This window comes from Miniopterus schreibersii (assembly GCF_964146895.1).
Source record: "Miniopterus schreibersii genome assembly, chromosome: 6".
Classification (NCBI taxonomy): Eukaryota; Metazoa; Chordata; class Mammalia; order Chiroptera; family Miniopteridae; genus Miniopterus; species Miniopterus schreibersii.
Window position 1 is genome coordinate 26756958 of NC_138107.1, and position 23440 is coordinate 26780397.

General features: G+C 34.3%; 1 protein-coding gene across 1 annotated transcript in view; it reads right to left on the reverse strand.

Moving 5' to 3' along the window:
* The window catches only part of EYS (eyes shut homolog), a gene marked incomplete at both ends in the record, with an annotated part of 1105706 nt that overhangs the window by 436701 nt on the left and 645565 nt on the right, over positions 1–23440 (reverse strand). Inside the window, 2 exon segments of the mRNA XM_081140616.1 lie at positions 3938–4029; positions 7599–7789. Coding sequence (XP_080996742.1) covers positions 3938–4029; positions 7599–7789 — 283 coding nt within the window.

A 23440-nucleotide genomic window follows, 5' to 3' on the forward strand; every position in this document is an offset into this window, starting at 1 on the left:
TGCATGGGTTCATTTTTAATGGCAGGCACTTAAAAAACTTTAAAGTCCCATATTTGAGGAGGTCAGAAGAGCCTAATTTATTTCTGTCTTTGAATTCCACCTTACCTCTCTTCAAGAATTAAGGTATATGTTAATTTGGACTAAACATGGAGAGATCCCATTTATATATAAGCTTATTTAGTATAATAATGTAATATTTATGTATAATTATATTATATGTGATATTATAATGGAAATATTTAATGTTTATGATGATATAAGTACATGTGGTATATTAATAACATAATTAATATGACTCATGTGCAAGTATTATAAATATAACAGACATAGATACAGTGCAACATCACATTGTCATATTTGTGTTTGCCAGAGAATACATGCACCACTATATTAATCTCTCTGGACACTTCGTGCTTACAAATATCCATGGTTTTCAAGAGTTGGTGACAAATGCATACCTATTTGTGTTTGTTTTCTCCCTTGATATACTATATGCTGTTGTTCAGAAAGGCTAACATCATTGCTGGGGCCCATTTTCACTTTCCCTTTCATTAAAGGATGAGCAACAGCTGTAGCTAATGTCTTGCCGAAATAGTTTTCAATGTGTGTGTCTTTAATATCTTTATTATACCACTGTATATTTCACCCGATTTAAGTTCTCCCATTTTCCTTCCTGCTTTTGTTAGGTTAACAATCACACATTCATCTTTCAAAAGGGCCACGCCACCCTGCTGAACACCTTGTCTTTCCTTGTTCTGAAAAATAATGAACTCAGTTACACTTTCCCAGGAGATATCAGTTTCACTCTCTTTGAGAGAGCCCTTCATCATGGGTGGACCACAACCTTGCTGTTCCTTCGCCTCACAATTTCATAAGGCAGGAAGGATGTGAGGAAGGATGCTTCTCCTATATTCGTATTTAAAGAGAATGTCATCGTTCAAAAGAAACAAGATGAAGGAGTGGAGAGCTGGGCGTGAAATATGTGCATATAATTTACCTTTACTATAAAGATTATGTTAATGGTCAAAAAAATTATGGCCACAGCATTCTTGAATTGAGTTAAACTTAAAATTGAAGGTATTTTTCTTTTTACTTCTAGAAATGTATTTTAAAGGTGTCGAAACTGAAATTCATGGAGCCATGCTCTCATGCTTGTTCTTTATAGATGATAATCTAAAAACCACACAGACTTCTAAAAATTTTCCATTACTTAAAAAACAACAACAAGGGCATGTGAAGAAATATGTCTGAGTTGAGATAATTCAGACCAGATATAGACAGGTTATCAACTATTTTTTGTTAAAAATAAAAAGCAACAGTGCATGCCAATTGCAAAAAAGAAAAATAGTCATATAACAAAATAAAAGTGATTTTTGTTGTTAACTATCCTTAAAAGTGACATGTGATAAGGGTAGTGAAAAAACAGGTATTTTTGAGATTTTTAAAAAATGTTTCATATTTAATGTTTTTTTAAAGAACACTTTACATAATATGTTGTCACTTTTAAACACAGACTATACATGTTATAATAGAAAAAATGATCAGGTCAGAAGGCAGGAGATCTGGGTTCTAATCTTGCCCTCCCACAGACTAATGAACAATGTGTAGTCTACCTTCTTTGAGTCTCAGCTTTCAAGTGTGCAAAATGAGTGTTACGGACTGAATTATGTCTCCCCAAAATTCATATGTTGAAGTCCAAACCCTCAGTACTTCATAATGTGACTGTGTTTGAAATCAGAGTCTTCAAAGAAATAATAAGTTAAAATGAGATCATTAGGTGAACTCTAATCCAACATGACTGCTGTCCTTATAAGAAGAGAAAATTAGGACACAGACCCACGATGAGGAATATGATGTGGAGACGCAGGGAGAAGACAGCCATCTACAGGCCAAGGAGAGAGGCCTCTGAAAAAAACAACCCTGCCAATACATTCATCTTAGACTAAATTTCTGTTGTTTAAATCACATAGCCTGTGGCAGGTTGTGACGATACAATGGGCATTGTGAGTTTCCCGGTGATTAGATACAGTTATGTGTTTGTAAAGCATCCGGAGCATGGTAGTTATTTAATGTGTGCTAATCAATATTGCACTTGCTGCTCTTAGTTTTGTTTACTGGGCAGGTAATTTATAATTCATATATTTTATCTTATCTTGAACATACAGCAGTTCTTTAGGGTAGAAAATAAGAGATCAAATTATATTTTCTACAGCATAGGTCACAGGACTCATGATTTAAAAGTTATTAATAGGTTTTGGAGTAAGAGTGGCCTTGGAACTGTGCTGTTTTCTATGTTATTGTCTGTATTTAATCTATTTATCTTTCAGTTTTGCATCTTGGAATGTGGATAATAATTAAATTTGCTTTTTGAAACAAAATTTCATATATGTAATAGATTACCAGTGGACACAAAATTAGTGTTTAATAAACTGTAACTATAATAGCTGTGTTCTTATTTATTTATTACTTATTTGTTAATACTCATCAATGCTTTTTTTGAGAAACATCAATGTGAGAGAGACACATCAATCGGTTGCCTCCTGTATGTGCCCCAGCCAAAGATCAAACCTGCAACCTGGGTATATGCCCCGACGGGAATCAGACCTGTGGCCCTCTGGCGTTGGGATGACATCCAACCAACTGAGCCACACTGGGCTCATTTAGCTCTTTAAACCTTTTCCAACACACCCCAGCCCAGAACAGCCTCTTCTGGTGCACCCGTTTCTCCCATCACCTCTCATTTGTCTTTTTGTTTCCTTTTGAGGAGCTAAAGCATGTCTTTTGTGATATGATTCCTACTGCTGCCCCAATGCCCACACACTTGCTTTTCCTCCAAGGGCAGTCTCTGCCCAGCGAAATTATTACCTCGGCTAGATTAGCGTTTCCCACAGTGCATTGTCCCTGACATTGCTTACTCAAGAGGTTAAAATGCTAAAAATAAAATAAAATAAAAATTTAAGGGTTCCGTACCCATATCTTGAGTTAAGCAAAAAATGCGAGACTTTACTAAAACAGGGCCTCAGAGGTCTGAAAATGCTCATGCGCATTTTGAGTAGTCAGGAGAGGTATATGTCATGTGGCCTTGCCTCAGTTTTGTTGACAATAGGCTGTTTTTTGGTCAATTTTCTTAAGAATCTGTATTGTAGACATCAGGATTTAGGTAGTTCTAAGGAAGGTAGAACTTCCTTAAAACCTTTCCTTTCACTTCTTTCCCAATCTCTGTTTTGACCACTTTACTTTCTTCTTTGTTGGCTTTAAATAAATAATAACTTTTACTAAAAAATAATCTATTCTCATAACCAAATAATTTGCTTCAGTCTACATACTGGATAAGGATTGTGGTATGTTTTAAAGGTGGGAGAGGCAAAACACATAACAAAAGAGTACTAAATCCATATTAAAATCTAAACCTTACTAAAAACTGAAGAAGGCAAATGAAGGGCAAATGTCATTTTCACTTATCACACTGGCAAGATCGTACCTGAAGTTTGTGAACAGAGTCACCTTCAAACACAGCTTTTAGGAATATAATAATATGCTAATTATTCTATCTTGATTGTGGTATAATAGATCATTTTAATTGTCTTATGTTTTTTTCTGGATTTCCAAATTTTCTACAGTAAATATATTTTATTTTGATATCAAAAGAAATACCCATTTGTTTTCATGACTCCAAGAAGAAAATAATATGAGGCGTTCATGGCTTTTTTGTAAATCTGCTTGTTTGTTGGTCATATAACCCTTACAACATCTTTTCCCCAGTACTATTTTAAGGGCATAAAGAAAAGGCAGACTGGTTTGATAAACATTAATTCACATACAAGTGCATGTGAATACTAATCAGGATAATTTCCACTTTCAGATGGCAAGAACAATACCCAGAGGAAGTCTTTGCTACTTATAAGATTAAATGGAAAAGAAAATAACTGTATCTTACCTGATAAGCAGTGAATACTTTCTTCCATCATCCACTTTAATAGTAGTGTTAATGCTTTTCAATTCTGCTTCACCAGCACAGAAAAAGGGGTACTATGGGAAAAAAGTGTTTTTCCTCAGTTTTTCAGTGTGAAACTAACATCTTATATTTGCATTGGACTTTACAATTCACCAATATTTTTTTTTTATTGTGCTAGTGAGACAAGAGTCTAAAACTTAAAGAGAAATGACAGCTCAAAGTAGGCAACTAGTAAGTACCAGAATTAAAACACATAAATGTATGAATATTACATACATATGTACACCATACAAATATAACACACACACACACACACACACACACACACACACACATACTCTTCTGGTTTCTTTTCCAGTATTTTGGGGAACCTTGTTGGGAAAGGCAGTTTCATCTGCCAGCAGGGAGCAAGAATTATTGGTAATTTTCCTTAGATATTAGCAACTGGGCAATGCAAAGATCAATGAATACAATCTAGAGGGTGATGTTAATGTCACAGGAAGGAAAACCTAAAGACTATGAAAATTAACTATACATTCTAAGTTTTCCAAGGTGTAAGGAGGCCTATGGACATTTGCAGGACTGTTGCTAATTGGCCCAAATGAGTTATAGTTTAAAAGGGACAAATCGTGTCTATAACTGGTATGTTTGAGCTGACACCTCTGGGAATTTCATGAGTGGGCTGCATTGCCTATTTAGCTTCTCAACAGCATGTGCCTGGATGTATATTGGTATGTTGTGACTATACTTTCCCAGAAAAAAAAGGCTTTATAGTCTTTATCATCTCTATAAGATATCTGTAACCCACATATAAGTTAAAGAAAAACAGTTGCTTAGTGTTTCATAACTCCTATGCATCCAGCTATACTGAATTGATATATTTAAATCTTCTCACATGTAGTTCTAAGGTAAATATAACGCGATGTATTTTAATTTTTTAATGATATTTGGGCATTGCAAAAGGTTTCTTTCCTTTATAAAATTATCTGCTCTGGTTCACTTTAAGAAAACTTCCAAAAGTTTAAAAAACACCCAAATATACCTCCATGCACTTTGCAGAAAATAAGTTACATAACATTTGGTTATACATTTTCCTCAAGCCATGTGAAACTAAGGGAAACTCAGTGTTTGTTTACTGAATTTTTACCCTGTGTCCATATACAACCAAAGTTACTAAAGAATACATTTAATATTTTTAACAGCATAGGCATTAATTTATTTGTTTCTTATGTATAACACTCAGACATCTATGCTGTTAGTTAAGATAGTTATTTATGCTTAAATGATAATTTTAATGACCAACAATGTGTGTGTGCAGGTAGAGTAGTTTCCTTAATTTGCTAAAATACTTAAGAAAATTATTTTTCAGGTATTACTAAGTTATTAATTTCTATTATCTTCAGGGATGTCAAAGTTAAACATACATGAAATATTTAATGGGCAATTCTATTAAGTTTACTTGAGTTTCTCTTTTATTATAAATAGCTCCTTTATAATTGTATAAAAACAGAATTTGCTGCTATTGACTGATTACCCTGTTATCATGTATTTTTAAAGCACTTTACAAGTGTCAACTAATTGTTTTCTTACAAAAGTAAAAACAAACAAAGTTCTATGAAATAGGAATTATCCTTTTATTATCTTCACTAAACAGAGGTGGGAACTGAGGTGATTTGCCCCCAGCCAGGCAGACACAGTGATTTGTGATATAGCTAATAAGTTGGAGGGTTGATATTTGAGTCCCAACTGTGGAAGTATCTACTTACATCCTTGATATTAGAAAGAGCCAATAAGTCCGGCCGGGCGTGGCTCAGCAGTTGAACATCAACCTAGGATCCAGGCAACTGGGGTTCGATTCCCAGTCAGGGCACATGCCCTGGTTGCGGGCTCCATCCCCAGTTGGGGGTGTGCGGGAGGCAGCTAATCAATGACTCTCATCATTGATGTTTCTCTCTCTCTCTCTCTCCCTTCCTCTCCCTGAAGTCAATAAAGATATATTTTTAAAAAAGCCAATAAAATATATTTAAAAATTAAGTTTGATAAATAGAACTTTAAAGCTTAAATTTCCTAAAAATAATTTGACTGACAATTCTGCATTTCTAGAATTTGAGTAGGCCTTAAATTATGATCACTGTAAAAGTTTAACCACAAATATGTCTTTTTGTTAAAATTGTAATGTAAATATATTTCCCATATGATTATACTTTTAAAGTAGATGAGGAAATTGGAGCATAGTCTGCAAATCATAGGGGAACAAGGAAAATCTTAAAATCATAAAGATAAAATAATGCTTTAAGTCATTACAAGGAAGCAGTGATGTGAATGGAAAGAAGATAGATTTTATATTCACACAACAGATTAAAAATTCTTGATCTACCACCCTTAAAAGATTGAAGAGCATGTGTAATAATATCAAATGCTCTGAGAGCCTTAGTTTGTCCACAGGATCCTTGTGAGATGCAAAGAGAAAATAATCCTCACATTTGATTACTATGTCACAGTCATTCTTCTAGGTGTTTATATGCCTTACTTATTAACTCATTGTATTGCATTTACTTAACAATACTTATTAATTTACTATTTTAAACCTCACAACAACTTGTCTTACTCTCTTTTTACACATGAGTAAATTTAAGCACAAGGCCCTTAAGGGTCTTGAAAGGTCTCAAAGCTCTTAAGTGACAGAGATGGGATTCAAACTCTGACAGTCTAACTCTAGAATCTATGATCTTAATAAAACTTTCTAAGATGGAGCCTGACACATCATTTCAATTCAATAAATGATAGTAATTATTATTACAGACATGTCAATATATATCCTTTCCTTGTCATAAACTCTAAAGAAAAGAAATTCTATGCCTCTCTTCACCCATTACATATTACAATTCCTAAATGTCTTGGTTCAGCCTATCATGAATTTATTTTTATCCATTGAAAGTGAAAGAAGTCTCCTAATCCATATGTCATAAAATATTTTCACCCACAATATCAAGTCTCTGGATATTCCTTGTAATGTCTCTGACTAGAGATGTCCACAGTGGTGAGAGGAACTAGCTGAGTTAGACACTCGGTTAGGCAATTGAGTTAGCAGCAGAAAAACATGCTGAGGAAACATTCTGAACATGACCAATGTTCAATATTATGTTTGCTTTATTTCTTATATTTGGTCTCTATATTTTTTCTGCTTATTATAGGACTAATGGAAATTTCTGGTCTTAGTTAAGAAAAATGCTATAGGCCAGGGATCAACAAACTTTCTGATGTTTGATGATTTATTCTAGTACCCTACTCATTACATAATTCTACTTTCTTGCTCTGGTTTCACCTGCTATTATTATTTGTAATAAGTTGGAAGCAATATAAGGAGAACAAAGTGTGTTTTATTTACCATCGAATCTTCAGAACCTAGCAAAATGAATGGTAACAGATGAATGTTCAATAAGTGAGTGAACAAATAAATGAATGTATAAAAATGCTGCTACTACTATTAATCTTTTATATCTGTTTGACATTTATTTATGGTATCAGTCATTGTTCTAAATTATGTATATAGGCTATATTACTTCAGAAAGATGAGCAGTTAAAGAAAGATCAGAATAAATTCATAAAATTTACTTTAAATTAAATAAATTTAATGGCTTACCTGTAAAGTACCATTTTCAATAAATAATTGAATAAAAAATCCATCTATTAAGTTTGAGTCTTGCTTGAAGTAGAGCAGGAGTCCATAGGAGCTGAAGGTCTGAAATTCTAGGGAGATGTTATTTTGTGGATTTAAAAATATATTTTGAAATTCTAGGTAGGAATCTCCATAATAGCAAACACAACTGAAATCTATGGAATCAGAAAAAAAAAAAAAAATGCAGTTTAGGTTGGAATAGAATGTTCAATAGTTGGGTGTCACATTATTAACATTAGCATAACGTACACTGAAATGGCTCACACCTGACTCTTTCCTGCCTGTTACAAGCCTAAGCACCTATTACCTTGGCCATAGTCACAGTGGTTTGTCATAATTTCTAAGTATAATCAAATCTCAATGGAAGGTAGGGATATCTAGAGGATTAATCTTTAATAGTGCTTTTACTTAGATTTTACTTAGATTTTATGTTAGAGGCCAACAGAAATAGAACATTTTCTAAAAATGTCACTTACTACATATATAAGGTATTGGTATGAGATTATGATTTATGTCATTATTGTTAATTTGATTGGGTCACTATTGAGTGCTGATAGAGATTATAGGAATTAAAGGAATTCCCACATTTTTGTAACTACATTATATTATCTGAACTTCTTTAAAAATTTCTCTCATTCTCTTTCTTTTTTTCTTTTACCTTCTGAATTATTATATTTTAATTAGCCTTAATCTTTCAAGTAAAATATGAAAACATTTTGAGCAAAATACTTTGACAATTAATTTCTTAAATTTATAAATATATGATTAAATGAAACCTAGTTAGCTTATTTCTCTCAATATGACGTTATTTTATATTATTAAAAGTTACTTTTCTTTGATAAATACAAAATTGATTCCTGTTGGTTGATATTCCTGTAACAATGGATTTGAGTATATCCTTTCTTTCACTTTCTCCCTTCCACTCCTTCTGGGACACACATCCATGCACACCGATTCTCTCTCTTTAAAAACGTCCAAATTGTTTATTCTTTTATAATTAATAGACGAGATTATTCATGAAACTGTAAGTTTTAGTTTGCTATCCATCAAGATTAGATATTTTAAAAATATTTACTTTAAAACTTCTATAGATTTTATATTCTATGTGGAATATTTTTCTTATTAAAATTTTTCAATAAAGGTTTAGAAATACTCATTGTGGTAAATTTTCAAACTTGTACAGAATCTCTAAGAAAATAATTAGCTAAACCTCAAATTTTACCTTTAAACCATAAACAAAAAGGCTCAAAATATTACCAGAAAACATTTGTACTTTGCAGACAAAAAAAGCAGATTTTTTTAAATCAAGTACTTTATTAAAAAAGGTGGTTCAAAAATTGAAAATATTAACACTGTGCTTTTAATTTTGACATTCTAATTGTTTTTGTAGTTATATCTGTGATAGAAACAGACATTGCCTTATAAAGTCTTTTGAAAGCAACTCAATGGCTTTTATTAAAGAAACTTTAATTAGAAATCAGGGCCAGTCACTTATTGAGACATTAGACTTTATATATTTGTTCTGTAGGCAGTAGTTAATTTTTTGGTAACTCCTCAAAATAAACTACAGAATCAAAGAATGTTTGAGTTGGGAAGCATTTTGGGGGCCTCTTGCCTGATGTTAATCTGAAAACATTATTGCAAAGATTTTGACTCTTAAATAATTCTCTTCCTTGTAAACTTTTAATGACCAATTTTAAAGGTATGGTACAACAGAATTTCACATAACACTAAATAATTTGGGAAAGTGAATTTTCCAAATTATTTGGGTGAATTGGGAATGAAGTCAAATATCCACTTGACTCGAAGTTCAAAATGTGAAAGAGCATAAAATATTTTCAAAGACTAACATGACAACATGAATACATCCAACACTGGTGAAATGAAACTACTATATAGTTTTAAATGCTTTAGAAAGAAATATATTGTCCAATCAACATTAGCTAACTTGAAAGCTCTTTTAATTTCATTATTTTTAATGTATATATTTATATGAATGAAATTTTTAAAAATTAAGTGGCTTTGTTAGCATGTGACAGTGCTCTGTATACAATCCAGCCATACATATTTGGTTCATTATTTTATCCCAAATAACTGATTTTCTTAAGCATCTGAAACCAATTACTATCTCTTATGAAAAATATAATTGCTTTTGTTTAAATGTACCTGGAAAATTATATTTTTATATTTGGATAAAAATAATCAGGATATATTTGGTATAGTGTTAGGCCGTATTTGTAGTATTTCTTATGCAAATACATGAATACAGATTCTATTTCACACTTCCCTTAGCAAAAATCTTAATCAAATAAAAAGAATGATGATATGAAGAAACGCACAGAGACTATTTCCAGTAATGATGGGCTACTGCAGCAATTTTCAACAAGTGTGCAGCAAGAATTTTCAAAACATGCAGTATCTGACTATTCAGTCAAGGGCACTGGCCTCTTTTCCCTTAGACTGTCAAGTAAAAAAAAAAAAACAGCCAGCAAAATAGCTGTCCAGTGTGAATGAATCAAAATTTTACCTATTTTTTTTCAGATCAGCAAAAAATTTAATATTTTTTGGTGTGCTGCAGAATTTTAGTAATTAGTTTATGTGAGCCCTGAGATGAAAAAGGTTGAAAATTGCTGGGCTAGTATATATTAATAATTCCATACATTTTTAATTATCTAGAATTAATTAAATCATATGTTTCTGCCTCTGGGTTTTCATTTTTCCAAATAGAAGAAATTTTATCTCAATTGTATGCCCTCATATTCTAATTATACCTCTGAAGGAGTTTATATGCTTTTGATACAAATAACCAGAAAGCCCAATTTCAAATAACTTCAGTACTAAATAATTTAGTGGCTTAACCAACAAGTTCAATAGGGTGGGCTTCCAAGCGGATGTTTGTGTATGCAAAAGGTCAGCCACCTTCTCCTAAAACACCCAGGCTTCTATCTCTCCTCTCTGCTCACGACATGAGCTTTAATCTGAGACTTGCTTCTCTCCTGATTAAGTGGCCCGTGGTAGTTTAAGTGACATACTTCCTCATCTGTGTCCAGTCCCCAGTTTCCTATGTATTCAAAAGAGGAAGGAAGAGCCTTGCCAAGCACAGAATGGACCTTTCCTAACAGCTTACTGGCTAGAACTGGGTCACTAATGAGGCCCTCCCCTAAAGATGAAGATGGGGTCAGTCCCCAGAGACCTGCGGGGATGGGTTCACAGCGGACAACTGGTGTTCTGTTGGGAACAGTCCTTCGAAAATCAAACCCCGTACACCTCTAGATTTATGACTTACTTCATAGTTAATATCTGACTGTTGGATTCAACGACTCAAAATGCTCAGTTACATGCCCAAAGAAGATACTTTAACTTTCGTTGCCAGCTCCTGTCTCCGCTACTGCTTCTGAGAGGTGACTCTTGCCTTTGTTTCTAACAGCACATACAGAGCATAAGGATGGGTCTCAGCACTAAAACTTTTACTTGAAATTTGGTTGTTATTGTTAGATGGGCAGTTGCCAAAATTTTTTTGAAACATAATTATTTGAATTTCTAGTGCATACTGATCCAGCGCCACTTCCACTATATGTGGATAAAGAAAACTTCCAACATGTTTTAGTGAAAAATCAGGAGTCAATATCCCTGCCCTCCCCTACGGCACAAAGAAGGATTTTAACTAGATTGGAAAAATAAGGAAAAAAATATACTTTAGAAGAAATTAATAATGCATTTTAGGCAAAAATAAATAAGTATTTAAATGAGAACAACCAATATGAAACTAATGTATCTAATATTCAATTATTTGATGTTATGGACAATTACTCCATAGCACGCTTTCCTTTTAATAAAACAAATACATAGAGAAAGAAAAGGATTCTTAGCTTATGATAAATCTTGAGCCCTTTTTTTTTGTATTTCTTGATTAGAATATCAGAAAATACTAAATAGATTTTAGAGAAGAGTATATATATATTTTTAAAATATATCTTTATTGATTTCAGAGAGAGGAAAGGAGAGGGAGAGAGAGATAGAAACATCAATGATGAGAGTCACTGATCGGCTGCCTCCTGCCTGCCCCCTACTGGGGATCGAGCCCGCAACCTGGGCATGTGCCCTGACCGGGAATCGAACCCCAATCTCCTGGATCATAGGTTGATGCTCCACTGCTGAGCCACACCCAGCAGGGTAGAACAGAATTTTTTTATAGTTAGTGTTCTATATATAAGGTTAAATGTGAAAGTTGGAATCTTACGAGAGAATAATTGAACACCAAGCTTTTCTACAAAATTGATAGTTTGATAACTATGATGACTAGATAGTTTAAAAATGTATATCATTTAACCCTATTTCTAGTAGATTATTATCAGTATCAGTGTAATCCATGAGTAATCACCAAATAAAGAGTGATTACATATACTGCTTTTACAGTATGTATCCCTAGCTAAATGTTAAAAAGTAATCCACTTTTTAAAATAAAATGCAAAATGGCCCTTTGTTCATTTCACATGTTAGAAGTTATATCTATGAAGTAATAGTGGACATTTGCGATGTGTGTATGCACAATTTTCTATTAAATGAAGAATCAATTTGAGAAGACTATACGTATAAAACAAATAATAATATAATTTGAAAGGTTTACTTAACTGTTTATTAAGAGAACTATAATGAGTCTTGATTCTTAATTCTACCAATAAGCGTATCAACAACTATTAGCTAGAAAAACTCCCTGTGACTTGGTTCTCTTCATTTGTATTATTTCTAGAAAGAAGAGCTTGGATTTATTACAAAATACTCTCCATGTTTAATGCTTTATACTTCCACGTTCTATAAAATGTGTTTAATTCACCTTAAAATCCATCTTTACATAACCCATTTAAATTCATATCAATTAACTTAATATCTGCTAATAAAGAAGGAGAAGGGGGAAAAGTTAACACTTATCCGCTGTTGAGTATGTGCTAGGTATTGTTAAATACTTTACTCAGGCTTTTTAAAATGTTGACATGTTTCCTGGCAACTTAAAGATTTATGGTATTTGAAAATGCTTTTGTGGGAACAAGCATATTTCAAAATAAATTATGAAATACGTTTCTTTCACAGATTTTCACAGATTGGACTGTAAGTCAAGGACAGTTCTTAGAGCACGTATTAATCGTCTAATGCACCCACAAAAAGGAAGTTTACAAAATAAACAATACTGAAATAGAAAGCAAGAGTATGCAGTTTAAGATTGGCAGAGATTTTTCGGTGTAGCCAAAGAAAATGTATAATAAATATGAACTACAGAGGCAGATTTTAAGAAAATAGATGATTGCAAGGAAAGCAGAAAGAGGACTACTATCCAAATCGTTGAGTAATTTTCTTTTTCCTGAAAGCAATTAACAATCTTTTGCAAAGGATGCACAACACGTATGATCACAATATTTTCCTTTTACCAGCAAGTGAAAATAAATTGTCTGGGAAAATTCCTTTACTAGTCACCCATAGGAACAGAAGTAACTCTTTCAAACTACAAGTCAGATCATGCCACTCTCCTGCTTAAAAACACTTTTTGCTGCCAGGTGCCTATGATATAATTTCTTAGTATTTACTCTGTGTAGACTCTTTCCAATCCTTTCTTTCTCCTTTTGTCTTTGAATGTGGAGCACCAACTATTGCAGGTAACTCCCAGAGCAGCCAGCCTTTCTCTGCTCATCTGCATTTCCAGTTCTGCCATGCACTGTCCTTCCTGTGCATGGGGTCTGTTTCTGGGATCATTACCCTGTGTCCTTGGACAGATAGTCAAAGCCGAGCTGAGCAAACACTGACTTAAACAGTAGAGCTTTATAAGTGCTGACATTGGGCTGGGCCAGTCCTGCATATTCTTTTTCCTAGGGATTATGTAGCGATCATTTAGCAGTGTATACAAATATGGAATCATTATGTTGTACACCTGAAACTAATATAATGTTGCATGTCAGTTATACCTCAATAAAAAAACATCAAAATGCCAGCTGGGAAGAAAAATGGAGAGTTGTTTGGGACACATCAAAAAAGATACAAAAGTTTATAAAGAAAAAAAACAAAACTTCCTTTTATCTTGTAGTTCACTGAAATTTTTAGCAGAACTTAATATTAAATTGTATCAGTTTTTCATTTATTGGTATATTTATATTGTGAATAACTATTCTAATATTAAACTTTTATTTTATCAGATAAATAAATTCCACTTGCTTATGATGTGTGTACGCATATGAATTGCATTTGCAAAAAATCACGTTTAGGATATTTACAGATATCTATGCTGAAGGTTGAGATTGCCGCTGAATTTTCATTTTTCATGGTTCCCTTTTTAATTTTCATACTAAAATATTACTTAATTTCATTAATAAATTGAGCAATGTGAATTTCTATATCTAGTTTTTGGAAGAGTGTTTTTGTTTACGTATCACCTAAATTCTGTATCAAACTAACTGTGAATTGTGCATCCTAAAATAAATACAAAGGTTTCATTTAATGTACAAATTAGGAATCAGAAAGTTATAATGGACAAAGCAGCAACTTGCAAGATTTAGTTTTCCTTTTTAGTTGGTTACTTACTGTTGCCTTAGCGAAGTCACTTCCCTTCTCTACCTCCCCATCGTTACCCATAAAATTAGGTGTCACCTATTATGAACTTGTAATTATTGCAACAGATCTAACTTTAGTTAGAACTCCTGCGTTTAATTATGCACTTTATCACTTAAAATCCTGGGATCTTAGATAAAGCTTTTAACCTCCTTGAGCCCCTCAGTTTCTTCATCAATAAAATGGCAATAACAAGGTTGATCTGTTATAATACATGTGCAATTGCTGGATAAAGTATTTGCTCCAGTCTGTATTTGGGAAGGAAACCTCCTACAAGAGGGGATAAATGGTGATGAAAATAATAAAATAAATTTTAAAAATGTATTTTTTAAATACTTATTACATGCATATGCTCTGTTTTTCTAAGGTATATATTTAGAAAGGTCTGAAACACAATAAGCAGATCTGAGCAGAACCCTCATGATAATACCCAACTTTTCAATGGGCTCCAAAGCGCTTATAATCTAGTTGTTGAGTGCTGTTCTTTTCTTAAAATAATTTATAAATAATTGTTATTCTCTTAGCTAGTTTATAATAAATAATTAATAAATGTACTCTGAAATTAAATTATATTTAATCTTTGAGATGACATGTATAATTTTTCTTTCTCCTCCTAATGCTGTTTAATGTTTAAGAACTATTATAGGCTATATGGTCTTTTAAAGATAGGCTAGAAATCTACCCACTGTTTAAAATATAATTTCACGAGGAAAATGTATTTGCACAGAGATATGAGAATGTGGCAGCACTGGGAAACCTCTGTTACCTTCTTAAACTTTGCATCCCCTTGACCAATTAGCATACAGAGAAAGGAAAACAAGTGTCTGGGGATTTTTCTTGGATCTAGCAGCCTCCTGAAAGACTCTCATGCAAATTCAGAATGGGCCCATTGTTTCAATGCTGAGAAGTCCTTGTTCGTATTTTTTCTTATGGATCTGACAAATTGCACTTCCTATTTATAAAATTAGTAAAAGCAAAAATATGTAAAAATTTATGTTGAGTAACTTTATTCGTCAATGTATATCGTTATAATAGACTAGGGGACACAGCACTGATAAAAATTAAGTAGTCATGGCATACTGTATATTCATCAGAAGCCGGCAGATTTAGACTGTAATGGTTGCCCACTATATATTTGAGAATAAAGTAGCGATTTAACAACTTATATAAAACTAATTGCTAAAGTGTACTATTTGTTAATTTCCAGTAAAAAAACAACAAATGCTACTACCAGTACCATCCTTTATACAACATAACCAAATGATCTGTAACAATAACTTATGCTATAATTAATAAAACTTAAAAACACCTTTTTTAATTTTCCAGATATATTGCTGCATATTTGGGGCAGCATTTCAAAAGTAAAATATTTTTATCTATGCTTAAATAATTGAGTAGTTAATTCCTCACTCAAATGTAATTGAATTGAATCATAAATACTTTATATTTCCTTACCTAATATTTTTTCTTCATGTACTTTATTTTACAATCTATTATTTTACTTCAATAATGCCTATAGTCTAATTGTCACCCTCAAGCTGTCTTGGCAATTATCAGCTTTAATTCTTCACAATGTTCAGATTTTACTGATAGATAAGAAGAGAAATAGAGGTGTTAATAGAGATTATCCACATCTCACCTTATTCCTAGCCATTAGTTTTTAATTAAATATAATTTTCAACTATTCACCTGATTTGTCAACGCTATTAGAGGTTTAAGGCTAATTTTTGCTATTAACCAGCAGCTGACCACAGGGAAGAGTGCAGAAGAAAAACACGCTCATGCTTCTCAAAATTGTGAGACAGATACATAGATAAGAGGTAGACTATGCAAGTAAAAATGTATAGATTAGATGTTTTTACACTGTGAAATGTGAAATAAAATGGAGTCACTTATGTTAAGAAGCTTTAAAATTAAGCCAGGAGGCCATTAAGAAAATGGGTCTTATGCATATTCTCACCACATAGAATGTGAACTTTTGAACTGGGCAAAACCATTCACATTCCAGAATGCTGCAAAAACACCTACAACTCACACAGACAGACTTTTATTTAGAGAGAGCGTTAGTGAACAATCACATTTAGCAAAAGTTAACTTTCTGCTGACAACACCAATTAAGATTCTTTGTGAATGGTGTATGCAAACCTCCTTTTGTTTCCCCAGAGGGACATTGTGTTGTTACCTGAATATTGTGATTCTTTTAATCCCAAATAAACACTTTTCTTTGTTTTGCTTAATTATTGCCTCCACACAATTTAGGTTAACAACACAGACACCCATATATATATATAAAACTATGCACATAAACATACACACACAAAGCCGTTTTAATTTGTCTACTGATGGGAATGATCCTTACATGTGAACATTTCTCCTCGGGTGTAACAAATGAGAGGATTTAAAAAAAATAATAGCTGCTTTAGGAAACTCTAAGACCGCCAGGCCACACTCATTTTAGTATGCCTTCTATTGAAATGAAAATTCATCATTTAAAAAGTCGTCATAAACCACACATGTATGTCCAGTTTCCTCACTTATTTGTACTATGTGGCACTTTTAAAGCTGCTTCTAGTCCTTTTGGGATGAAGTATGGAGTAGAGAAATAAAGAGAATATATTTTTCATTGTGAGAGTGCAGGGTTTACAAGTCAAAAAAGTGGCATTCCCAGGGTGGAGGTGAGCAGCCAGGGAAGTGAGGATTAGGAAAGAAGAGTGGCAGGGATTCATATATGGTAACCATCTCAGGGATGGCATAAATGAAAAGTTAAGGAAAAAGCATGTGAAATACAGTTTATTGCCTTGGACCGATTTCGAAAATATTATTCCTTAGTTTCTTTACATTCCAGTTGAAACTGGACACAAGGGGTCTGGGGTCACCTGTCACTACTTGAGCCAAATTAAGCAGAGACAGGGTTGAATCATATTTGAGCATTTATTCCAATACTGCCGGCAGAATGGGAACAGCAGTCGGTCACCCTGGAAATTCTGCTCTCCCTTTTTTTCTGTCAGCTGGCTGATTATATACAGGTTAGGGAGAAGATAACTGCATGCAGTTGCAAGCTGTAAGTATAACAAGAAAAGGGGAGCCCGGCTGGCTTGGCTCAGTGGTTGAGCCATCGACCTATGATACAAGAAATCGAGATTCGATTCCCGGTCACGGCACATGTCCAGGTTTCGGGCTCGGTCCCCAGCAGGAGGCAGCTGATCAATGGACTCTCTCTCACCATTGATGTTTCTATCTCTCTCTCCCTTCTTCTCTTTGAAATCAATAATATACTTAAAAAGAAAAATAAAAAAAGGGGGAGGGGAAGGTCTGTCTTCCAGGAGCTCAAAGTCCACTAACCAGGTGGCTAACCATCTATGATGTTACAAACAACTTAGCCCGTTCCTGGGGCCGGAGAATGGTCAGCGTTCTGGAGGCCAACTCCCAGAGGAGGGTGAGAGTTAAGGGGGGTGGGGTTCAGAGTCTAAGCACAGCAAACAAGTCAAAGTGTGTCCTGTTCTTGGTCTGCTTTGAAAACTATTTTCTTCTTGCAGCACATCCTCCAGTTTCTCAGGGTCTGTAAGAAAACCTCTTATCTATAATTAGTAGGCTGAATAATTATTAAACAGCTGTGGCTGTATTCTTATTACATGCCCCTCCCACTATCACAGTGACTATGGAAATTTTAGTGGTTTAACAAAAACACATTTATATTACTGAAAAGTAATCTGGTTAAGAACAATAATTCTAAAGGTGGGAATATTGAATCTGAATTCAGACGACTTGAGTGGGGGTTCATTAGGTCATTATTGTGCAAATTTGGGGCACAAAATTACATCTTTGGCATGTTTTAATTTTTTTCAGGGCACATATTTGGAAAGTTCATTCTATTTTGATTTTGGAAAAATGATTTGGAACTCATACTATTGAATAAAAGAGCTAAGTTGTCCTCTATTAGGCAAAGCAATTAAATTCTCATTCCAGAAAAATATTGATATTTTAGATCATTTATTTATACTATACCTGTAAATGAATGGATGAATAATAAAATATTTTAAAAGTAACTAAATGCTTATAATAAGCATTTTAAATATGTCATTTATTAGAATGTACCAAAATTATAATAATCACTTAACTTTTCTGCTTTCCTTAGTATTAAGAAACAAATTTTTACTTCACAATATTGAGGACTAATTTAGTTAGCTGCAAAATGGCACCAGAATTTTATTGGCAATTGGACCTCGGTTCAGCAACTTTGGTACTTGAATTCTGGCTAGGAAAGAATTCAGAGCCAGGACTCAAATACAAGCAAAAGTTTATTTAGAAAGTCACAGAAGTAGAAGTGAGTCAGGGGGGCTGTGTGGGTTCAGGAAACAAGTTACAGAGGCAAAAGAAGGGCCCTTGGAATTTAGTGGAAAGAAAGCAAGGATAAACGTGCCTGGGGAAAGAAAGGGAGAAAGCCTCGGGTGTACTCTAGAGAGAGCTGAACTGTGTTTTTCTGTCCTAAGGGCTTTGCTGTTGTTAATCCTCACAGGATAGGGATTTTAGGGGAGGTCCCAGGGGAGGTTCTCAGTAGAATATTCATCAAGTTTTCAGGTGTGTTCTTTCAGGGTCATGGTCTTCAGTAATTGGTCAGCACCAGGACAGGGGGGTCATTAGTCATTGCAGCCCATCCTGATGTCAGCTATGGCATTGCTCCACCTGGCCTTGCTGCTTTTCTGGGCCTGAAGTTGAAACACAAATGAGGCCTAGATGTTATCTCTAGTTTGACCAAAACTCTGTCTCCTTGGTCAACAGACCTGAGGCTTTGTTCCTCAGATTATCTGATACAAATCATAGCCTCACTGTCCTGAAGGCTTAATACTTAAGGGAATGGTTGTACTAGGGCTTGTATGGGAATCTTAATGAGGCTATTCTCTGGTTCCCTTGTTCCTCCTCTGGGGGGGGGGGGTCTACCACAGAACTAGCAACATGCTAGGGGAGAAAAGGTCACCCTGGGGGCAAGGTCCCACCTTACAATTGTCCCTTGCTAGGCACCTGGGGCTTTCCACCCAGGTGACCTTCTGTACCTAACCCATTGTCCTTGCTCTGCTCATGCCTAACTGCCTACTACAATTTTATGCTGTAACTTAAAATACATCCTTTTAATTCCAAAGTTGTTAAAGATGTATTAATTTAATTTAATTTGAGTGATATAAAGTTTAGTGAATAAAGATATGAATTTCCTTGGAAAAATGTCTTGTAAAGATTTGAAACTTCTCGCCATCTGGACGTCCTTGTGCATCTCTGTGGGCTCAGTGGTTTATGTAGGATGTCCTGACATATTAAGGTTAAAAATTAGTCCAATTTCATTCAAGGACTGCTGGATATGTCAGCACATACGCCATTTGGTGAAAAATGTATCAATTCTAAAACATTTAACTAGTAGGATTTTTACTCTACTTTTACTCACACTTCCAGTCATCTAGTGTTGCCATTTACAGAGGCTTTTGCAGATTTTGTGCTATGAGTCACCATGTTTCTCTAATTTTCACACTGCAAATTTTAGTTTCCAAATTCTCAGGTCTGTTTAGTCTGTTTCCATTTGACCAATTGTTTTTCAGCTTCCACATTTTTATGTGTGTTTTCTCCTCTATCATTATCTTTGTCCTAATGGATTTCTACTTTAAAAATATATTTTACTCATGATTTGTGAGGTTTCAGGAAGAAGTGCATGTGAAGTCTTGTGATTAATTCATCATCTATAACTGGAATGCTAACTTTTGTTAATATACACCTTTCAGTTAGAAAGGCTACAGAATTCTTCTTTACTGTGCTACAGAATTTCATCTAAGTATAGTTAATTCCCAGTTTTAGTCTTAAAGGTACATCCTAAATATGTGTGGACTGTGTCTCATTCCATCAGGATTTTATTACAGTCTGATCTTTGGTTTGTTGAAATCGTAAGTTTTTCAATATATTTTAAGCTTGTAGAAGCTGAACTCCTTATAGGGAAGCATTCTACAGCATGACACATTTTATTACTTTCTATCTACATCTACAAATATTACTTAGGCTATAGCTGCCTGCAGGCTGATCCTTACATTTTAGAGTCTATTGCCTTGGAATAATATATTTTAATCCAAGGCTTCATATAACATTGTGAAGCCAGTTAGAGTCCATGAATATATCTACTAAATTAAGGTTTTCAATTTTTGGAAGTTATAGGAAGGTGGGAATTATACAATTAGATGCATAGCTTGGTTTAAAATATAAAAATACAAATCAAAACTGTTTTGGCTCCTCATTAAAGCAGTGTTCATTGTAAAGGCGGTGTCACGATGAATGTAGCACAAAATGATAGAGATTTCTCAGAGTTGCTGGATATTTGCTAATTCTAATAAGAAAGTGTCATAATTGAGTAATCAAATTCTGTTTCCTTAAAATATTCTGAGATCATATGGGGCTAGGTGTGCCTAAAGTACCTACTGCTGAAAAAAATCAAATATGCCAGCTAAAATATTTTAATAAACACTTTAAAAGCAGAGTTGAGCTGAAAAAGAATCTTGAGAGGCCAACCTTGATATGGAAGCTGGAACCCATACAAACGAAGACAGATATCTTCCTGAAGGCTCACCTTCTCTGTGGAACTCTGGAGATGTTCAACTTCAGTTTTGATCAAATGGGGCGCAAGATACAAAAGGCAAGTTTAGTCCCATTCAAGAATGGGGATAAAAAAATTCCTCATCTAAACTGGTTTCCAAGAGGGAGCTACAAATAAACTTGCCCTATAAAAGTTGGCAAAGAAATGAGTCTTTGACCATAGTGCTGAGGAAAAAAGAGAAAGAAATTTTAAAAATGTATAACCAAAATCTGTGTGTGCAGACTAAATTCACTATCTATAGTGAACTCTACATGTATTAACATATATGTATAATTATATACATTCAGGAGGAAACACCAAAACTAGAATTTATTTTAAAGTGGTACAGTTTGTAGTACCCAGGCATTTTGGGGGGAAAAAAATCACAAAACCTAAGTAGAATAATAAATTTTAAGATTCGAGTTCAAAGAATTCCTACACAAGTTGAATAGATGGTAGTCACAGTTCTTTCTTCTATTTGTTATTCTTTATTTATGTAGGGTATAAGTCTTTGTTGTATTATACACTATGCAATATAAACAATTAAAAAAGTAAAACTTGAAAATTGGGAAGAGGATGGTAGCTATGCTACCATCAGTTTGCCACCTGAGTGACTGGATTTCCCTGTGCAATTTCACTCCAAATAAATCTGTCTGAATTTTAAATGGCACATTTGACTGAGGACTCTGCTTTACCTATACCACACATTGCACTGGCATAAGTCCTAGATATCTCAGTATCTATTTTGGGAAGCAGAGCTGTGGTCTGGAAATGAAAAGGGCCAATCTGGTGCAGGTGGAAATATTTTGCTAGTTCCTTTGCTGTATACCAGGCGATCTTCAACCGGTATGCCCCAGCACACTGGGGTGCCTCAAGAATTTTTAAAACATGCAATACCCAACTATTTAGTCAGGGGCACTGACCTCTTTTTCTTTAGACTGTCAAATAAAAAAATGATAACAGCCAACACAATAGCTGTTCAGTGTGAATGAATCAAAATTATACCTATTTTCTTTTGCCAGATTGGCACAAAATTTATTTTTGGTGTGCTGTTATATTTTAGTAATTAGTTTATGTGTGCCACTGAGATGCCAAAAGGCTGAAAATAGCTGGTCTATACTATCTAACTTTTTGCTGACATCTTTTTGGCCTCTTACACGAAATCGCTCAGCTGTTTCCTTTTCTTAGTCATTTCTCCATAGTACATCCTGCCTTCCAGTCCTCTCCACTGTTGTATTTCTTTTCACATCTTTGAGGTTTTCTTAAAAACAAAACATGTAATTACTACAAAGAAGTTTAAATAACAAAATTAATATAACTCGTGTTAAAGTTGGCTTATTGACTTCAAACTTTTCAATAACTCAATCTCAAAACTCATTAGCTTCACATGCAAAATTGATGCATTGCTCCTTTTCTTAAACAGGGATTAAAATGCTCACATATAACTGGTTCCATGTTCACCTTCCTATCATTTTCTTTTTTTTTTTTTAATATATCTATTGACTTCAGAGAGAGGAAAGGAGGGGGAGAGAGAGAGAGACAGAAACATCAATGATGAGAGAGTCATTGATCAAGCCCACAACCCGGGCATGTGCCCTGACCGGGAATCGAACCCTGATCGCCTGGATCCCAGGTCGATGCTCAACCGCTGAGCCACGTCCAGTCGGGCCCTATCGTTTTCTAAAGCTCCTGTGAATACAGGGAATCTTGGAAGGAGACAAGAAATACCTTTTAGCTCTATTGCAATACAGCTTCCCCATAGGCTAGGGCTCGGCCTCTCTCCTTCACTAGGATCTCCTCCCTTCCTTGAGAAACTAACAAACATATTGATAGCTGTTACTTCTTAGTCTCCAAAAGAGGCAATGTTCAGAGACAGAAGAAATAGAGAATCATTCTCCAAAGTTGCTAGACAAGGAGATTTTTAACTCATTTTGCTGGAGTAAATGAATTCATTCACTACATTCATTCTTTCATTCAGTTGTTCAGCTGTGACAGACTGAGTGCCCACCATGAGCAGAGAATTGTTTCACCCATTAACTACTTGGATATTTCTCTTCAGAGGTTAACTTCTATCGTTTGGGGGAAAAAAACAAAACTTGTTTCTCCTCCTTGATGAAATCTTAAATAGCTTCTATTTGCTCCCCAGACTGTGCCACTTCGAGTGTATCTGGAATTAGATTAGATTAGGATACCAGAATTCACTATAGAAGGAAATGAAAAAACTGAATAAAAATATGAGAATCCGCTTCAGACAAGATTCTATGTGCCCACAAGCCTTCACTTCTGGTGATACTGTTAACAGAGGCCAAATAAAAATGGTCCTGCTGATGTCACTGCCATTATTATAAAATTCTGTTTGAAAGAAGTGAGGAACCTATGAGAGTCAGTTCCCACCAATTATGTGAGACTGGTCTTGACAAAGTCCATTACAGATTAATTTACAGGTATGCCGTGATGAAAAAGGAAGTTATCAGAAAAACACATAGGTCCATATTTGGTTCAATAAATTTAGACTGTTTATAGTACTCTTTTCCCTTCATCTTGACTTGAAAAGACACATTTAGTCATCAACGACTCATCAAACTCAGATTTTGTTTCCTGGGTGGGG